We start from the raw sequence: 6,156 nt of genomic DNA, 5'->3' as shown, positions 1-6,156 counted from the left end.
CAATTTTAAAATACTAAAGTATTAGTGGAAATGCATATGTTATAGAGGTAATGGGCATACGACTGGATAAATGAGACTCGTATTATACTGCATAAGTTGTGTTAGAGTTTGTAAGCTGATGTTTTCATGAAGTTTTTCTGTTGGTAAACATGCTCCCCAATCAATCATTCAATAAATTAATGTTTTCTGTGGAGGCATGCAAGAAAAAAAGTTTTCTTCACGAATTCAACTCCATATGACTTACTGATATACAAACGATCAAAAAGTACTCCTTTACACTACTAATCAATTGTCAATAAATTTGTCTTATCTCTTGACTAATCTGTTAGTGGACTACCTTTTTGAGCATTTAGATTGTTCAAAGGGACAATCACATTCAAAGTACCCCAAAATGTAGACCCTTTATGTTATCAGCGGAGACAAGCACAGCACACAGCGTTACGTAAAATGCGTTTTGTATTACAAGTCTTTCAAACTGACAGATGGATGGCAGCAGATTTTGTCCAAAGGGAGAATTACAATTACGGTAAGTCAAAAAATGTCACAAAAAAATTCTAAATACAGACAAACATGGCTTGCCATTCACTGAATCAAAATCCTAGTAGGTTAAAGTTACTCTGTTGTTCTTGTTGGACTAGTACCTCGAGAGACGGCCTGAATCGGACCCTGAAACAGCAGGACTGATACAAGCTCAGCTTCCTGACAGGAAAACAGAAAGAGGCTCTTCTCACTTTGACACCAAATGAAACTATAATGTTCACCGAAAACTGCTAAAAAGTTCTGATTGCCATCAAGACGCACTGCAGAGGAAGTAGGGCTCATCAGTTGGCACAGTCACAGGAGTTTTCTTAGGAAGGCACTTGACATGGGGGGTCGTGGCGTTCCCCATGCAGCGACAGCAATGCACTAAGGTCCTTGTTTGTGCACACTGAGGAGGGACATCGTCAGCTAAGTGCAAGTTCCATGATAAATCCACTTTCACCAGACCGGAGAGGGGAAAAAAAATATATATATATATATATAACAGAACTCCACCACAGTCCACAAATACAGTATCTGAGTGGGTGGGGGTCTCACCTTTTGGACCACACTTGACCCTTTGGGAAAATAAATTGGGGAGATCTGATTTAGGTAACCTGTGCAAGGCTTGAGCGGTGACTGATACGTTTATGAGCGATTTTAAGCGCCTCCTGCCCTTACATTTCAGCACAAAAAGACCCCAGAAGTGACCAATCCAAGCTCTGCCTGGATTCAGCATAAGCCCACCATCACCTCCCCAAGACAGATGGACCCAGCCCAGAAGACACACTGAAAAATCTGACAAGTTGATCTTAAAAAAAAAAAAATCTAGGAAACCTATTGCCTTGAAAAGGGTAAGAAAATAAGACGATTAATCTTAAATTATGTTTAATTTTTTATCTCATGTTAAGTTTACTTATGATTTTATTGTATTAACTTAATTTGGTGAAGTTGTTGCAACTTAAAAATCACAAATGAAATTATTTTGTTCTTTCTTAGTGTTCACAACTTATAATGTAACAGCCTAACTTTTAATGTAAATAAAGTTAATCTGACTTAATTTGGTCATCACAAAGAGGACTTTGCTAATGTAAAGTTTGGATATCTGCAAGTTCTGTTTTGTTAAAATGTTTAAAAATACACAAACGCCACTGACTAGTTTGCAACCAGCAGAATACAGACATAAGGCACAGTAAACTTGGTTAACGGAAGTTGCTGACACTTAGAAAGATTGAGTTAATTTCACTTGTCTTTTGAAGTTGCAACAACTTCACAAAATTCAGTAAATGCAACTAAATTTTAAGTTGACTTAACTATAAGATATAAAGTAAGCATACATTAAGACTAATTCAGTGCCCCAGGGATAATGTTTTTCTTCAGGGCCAACCCGGAAGCTAACGTCACCCTGGTCCCCTCGTCAAAAAGCCAATGGTATTTTGGATCGATGCAGAAAATAAGCTGTGTGGTAACCAAACCTTTGTGATACTTACATGCATTGTTCAGCAGGATAATCATAACAAATGAACACCACTTTCAGGCTTTTTTAGCCTAAATGTAATTGCCAGAAATTAAAAGCTAATGCTAGGCTAAAACTGACTACACTACAGTTGCACGGCTCGGCGTGACGACATTCTGTAGTCTCATTTAGCCACACGTTGGCAACCTTTTTAAGATACTTAAAAGCTTCAAAGTTTGCAAGTGGAGTATTTACTGACATACTTTATGTCAGAACAAAATGTGAAAGCTTGTGTGAACCACAGACTGTATTTAAGGTTTCTAACCAAAAACCCATTTAGCTTGAGACAAGGGAACCAGAGGTGCTGAAATGCTAATGGATTGCTGAGTTTTGGGACTCATAACCGAGTTCTCTATAGCAGTAGTTCCCAACTGGCGGGTCGTGGGTCCACTCTGAATGGACTGCAAGTGACTTGTTAAAGCGCCAATTTTATAAATAACACACTTTATTTTGATAAAACTGATTTTCTGGCACTGCGCTTTTATTTTGAAGTGCTGTTTCTGTTCATTCTTGCAATACATTTTATTGATTTGTGGTCTAAGCCTCCATGTTGGTTATATTTTATGAAATAAAATTAAATTATTTAATATTATCTAATGCACGGACCTTGATCTAATGACTAAGGAGAAATCTGGACCCCATGGCTGGACCAGTTGGGAACAACTCTCTGTAGTTTCTTTCCTTTTTCAATGCAATCAGTTTCTTATTATATATATATATATATATATATATATATATATATATATATTTTTTTTTTTTTTTTTTTTTAATTTAATTTTTTTTTAAGTAAAACCAACTTGTTAAATCTACAGAGTAACAGTACAACAAATTAAACTACAAAAAAATAACCAGAAAAGAGGTGTCTCTTAGGTTTCACAATAAGACATTCCCATTGAGGCACATTTTCAGAGATGTGTCATATACAAAGCTATANTTTTTTTAATTTTATTTTATTTTTTTTTAAGTAAAACCAACTTGTTAAATCTACAGAGTAACAGTACAACAAATTAAACTACAAAAAAATAACCAGAAAAGAGGTGTCTCTTAGGTTTCACAATAAGACATTCCCATTGAGGCACATTTTCAGAGATGTGTCATATACAAAGCTATAAAAAAAAATCCCAAAACATTCAAGTACTTCGTCATGTAAACACTTTTCCAGACTATAATACATCATCGATTGTTGTCGTGGTCGATTTGTGTGCAACAATAAGACAACAGTGTGAGGAGAGAGATTTGCAGAAAGCTTGCAGGACATGTCAGAAGCTCAGCCTGGATGTTTCTGTACGGTTTTTAGAGCAGGACACATGAGCAGCACTGGTCGCCACCACTGGGAACAGTTGAGTAGTTCATCTGTCTGACTATTTCTGCAAACAGTTCGTCGACTGATCCTTTATTTTTGGCTGAAGTTTCCATAAACGGGCAGCTCCAGTCCTGGGCCAGCGCCTTGCCTTCCCCGGAGGACACCTCTCTCTCCCCCTCCAGGTCCACCTTGTTTCCCACCAGGATCATGGGCACCCTCTCGTACCTCTTCACCCGGATGATCTGGTCTCTCATCGGCTTGATGTCCTGGAAGCTCTGCTGGTTCACCAGGCTGTAAACCAAAATAAAGCCCTGCCCGTTTTTGATGTACAGGTCTCGCATGGAGGCGAACTGCTCGGTCCCCGCCGTGTCCAGGATCTCCAGCACCGACGGAGAGGAGTCCACCTCGATCTCCTTCCTGTAGAAATCCTCTATCGTGGGGTCGTACTTCTCGATGAAGGAGCCCGTCACGAACTGGACCGTCAGCGCGGATTTCCCGACTCCACCCGACCCCAAAACAACCACTTTGTACTCCCTCATGACTGGGGGGGTGAAGAAAAAAATAGGCAGACACCTCCTTTTTTTTTTCTCCGCGACGGAGCTGCTCTCTCTCCCACCCGCTGACCAGCCCCGATGTTTTCAACCCGAGCAGGCTGGGAAGGCTGTCCTCTGGCTCGGATAGGAGTCAAATCCCACGCCGGCAGATCCTCCGAGCCTGCTGTGTGACCGGATCCGAGGAGAGTGTCCGCTCCTGGACATTAGCGTGGAAAATTAAAGCACATTTTGATCGCACTGTATTGTGCAACGTTGCTGGGAAGCGTGATCGCTTCTCCCCTCTTGCATGGCGTTTCCTGCCCACATCCTCAGCGCGTCAAAAGCCGAGGCTCAGTTCCGTTTTCTTAAAGGAGCCGCCACCCTGAAACCTCCGCGCAGCCGTCAGATGACCAGACTGACACTGCAGCCGCGTGCACGTCTGTCTGCATGACCTCTGCCCTCACCAGTGATGAAACAAGTGCTCAGATCTTTTACTTAACACTTTAAAATTACTTTTAAATAATATTATGAAAAGGAATTGCAGTAGCATAGTTTGGTGAGGAATCAGCTGTGTCCATAATTACTGCAGTTAAGTTTTCAACACTTCCTTTTAAATGTGGAAAAAAAGATTATTGGACCAATTTAATATTTACTTGTAATCAGCTTAAAATGGTATATTCACTTCAAAATTCTTTTTAATTAATGTGATATTTTTTTTTAATTATGAGAAATAGACTTAAATGTGGACATTAAATGCTGGATTACCATAATTATGAACACAAGTTTTTAAATTGATAACCCATATAAATTAATTTGTTCTATCTTAAGTTTTAAATAGTAGGCATGGTGTCCACAGGTATTAGAAACTTAAATTTGATGCTTCTGAAAGACCCTTTCAAGGTAATTTTTAACTGAATTTAATACTGATTTTTGGACAAATCATATTTTTTCTATTCAAACATTGCAGGTAAGTACAAAGGTCTCGTGCAGATACGGTTGTTATTAGCGTGAGATAGGTTAATGTGCATTTTGCCAACAGGTAAGTGCAAGTTTAAAGTGAAAACACAGTATTAGGTTCAGTGGTAGGTTTAAAAATGAAATGTGGACTTACATGCAGTTTGTTGTCCTGACAAAAATAGAGTAAAATGGATAAATAAAAGTAGATTAAATATTTGTAGCTGTGGCTGTTTGGGCTGTGTGTGTGTGTGTCTGTGATGTTGTGTTTCTGTCCTGCAGCTCTGCCCAGGTGTGCTGCGTCACCTAACGAGATGAACTGATAATTAAGGTGGTCTGAGGAGCAGCAGCTCATTAAGAGCTCCTGTTCTAACAGCAGAGGAAAGAGGCTCCTGGTGTTGGGACTGCTCGTCTTACTGCCTCTCTGCCTGGACTTTTTATTGCCTTTTCTTGCATGCTTTTGTTTAGAAATCCCATTGATTTCAATGTTTTAAAGGTGTTTTATGTGATTATTTTGGGTGGAGTGTTTGTCTCAGAGGGCCAAGGGTGAACAATGACCTCACAAATTCATATTTAAGGCCTTATTTTTATACATTTAAGACTTATTCAGACTTTTTGAGGAGCTGCAGACACAGTGCTACTGAGTCTATATTTATGTTTATAGCATCTACAGGTGAAAGTGTCTTACACGTTATGAAGATGAAAAAGTAAATAAAACCACTGATGTCATCAACATGTTCATATACAGAACAATGAGAGGCATGTTGCGAGCTCATGCGGACCACATCTAACCTTTTTATTTTCACTTATGACCCAGATAATTTATGCATCATCGTTAAAATAGCCCTGAGAGCACCACTAATTTAACCTTGCACATGTGTCACACATCAGTCTCTGTGGAGCTGCTCCAGTATCGCTGACATCGCATCCTCAAGGAGACGACAATTGTTCAAGACGTTGAAGTTCAGATACAATGTTGAATGAGCAGTCATGCTTATCCCCTTATATTATGCATTAGGTCAAATATAATGGGATATAAACATTTGCATGATAGTAGATAGTTGGTATGTTTTTCAGCAACAAGGCACCAATATTTGTGAGTGAAATATTAAAGGAACAGTTCACCCAAAATTCAAAAAATCATATTTTTTCCTTAAACTTGTAGTGCTATTTATCAGCTTAGATTGTTTTGGTGTGAGTTGAGGGTGTTGGAGATATCTGCCTTCAATATCTGTCTCCTACTGCCTCCCTAAATCTGAGCTGTCATATCCTCTACATTTTGTTTTTGTACTCTGTTTTTTGTTTTTGTTCTTTTGTTTCATGTAAGCATC

The 6,156-nt window shown here is 39.0% G+C and overlaps 1 protein-coding gene across 1 annotated transcript; it reads right to left on the bottom strand.

The window, feature by feature from the left end:
* Window positions 1-3,061: 3,061 nt before the first annotated feature.
* Window positions 3,062-4,210, bottom strand: LOC121951354 (ras-related protein Rap-2b-like). Its single transcript, XM_042497644.1, has one exon. The coding sequence runs from the start codon at window positions 3,875-3,877 to the stop codon at window positions 3,329-3,331; it is 549 nt and encodes a 182-aa protein (XP_042353578.1). The 5' UTR covers window positions 3,878-4,210; the 3' UTR covers window positions 3,062-3,328.
* Window positions 4,211-6,156: the final 1,946 nt, after the last annotated feature.

The sequence above is a fragment of the Plectropomus leopardus genome, chromosome 12 (assembly GCF_008729295.1).
Source record: "Plectropomus leopardus isolate mb chromosome 12, YSFRI_Pleo_2.0, whole genome shotgun sequence".
In the NCBI taxonomy this organism is placed as follows: Eukaryota; Metazoa; Chordata; class Actinopteri; order Perciformes; family Serranidae; genus Plectropomus; species Plectropomus leopardus.
This window is presented reverse-complemented; position numbering and strand designations above follow the sequence as displayed.

Coding starts and splice junctions, on each gene's coding strand:
- LOC121951354 (XM_042497644.1), bottom strand. CDS start 3,877: ATGAGGGAGTACAAAGTGGTTGTTTTGGGGTCGGGTGGAGTCGGGAAA.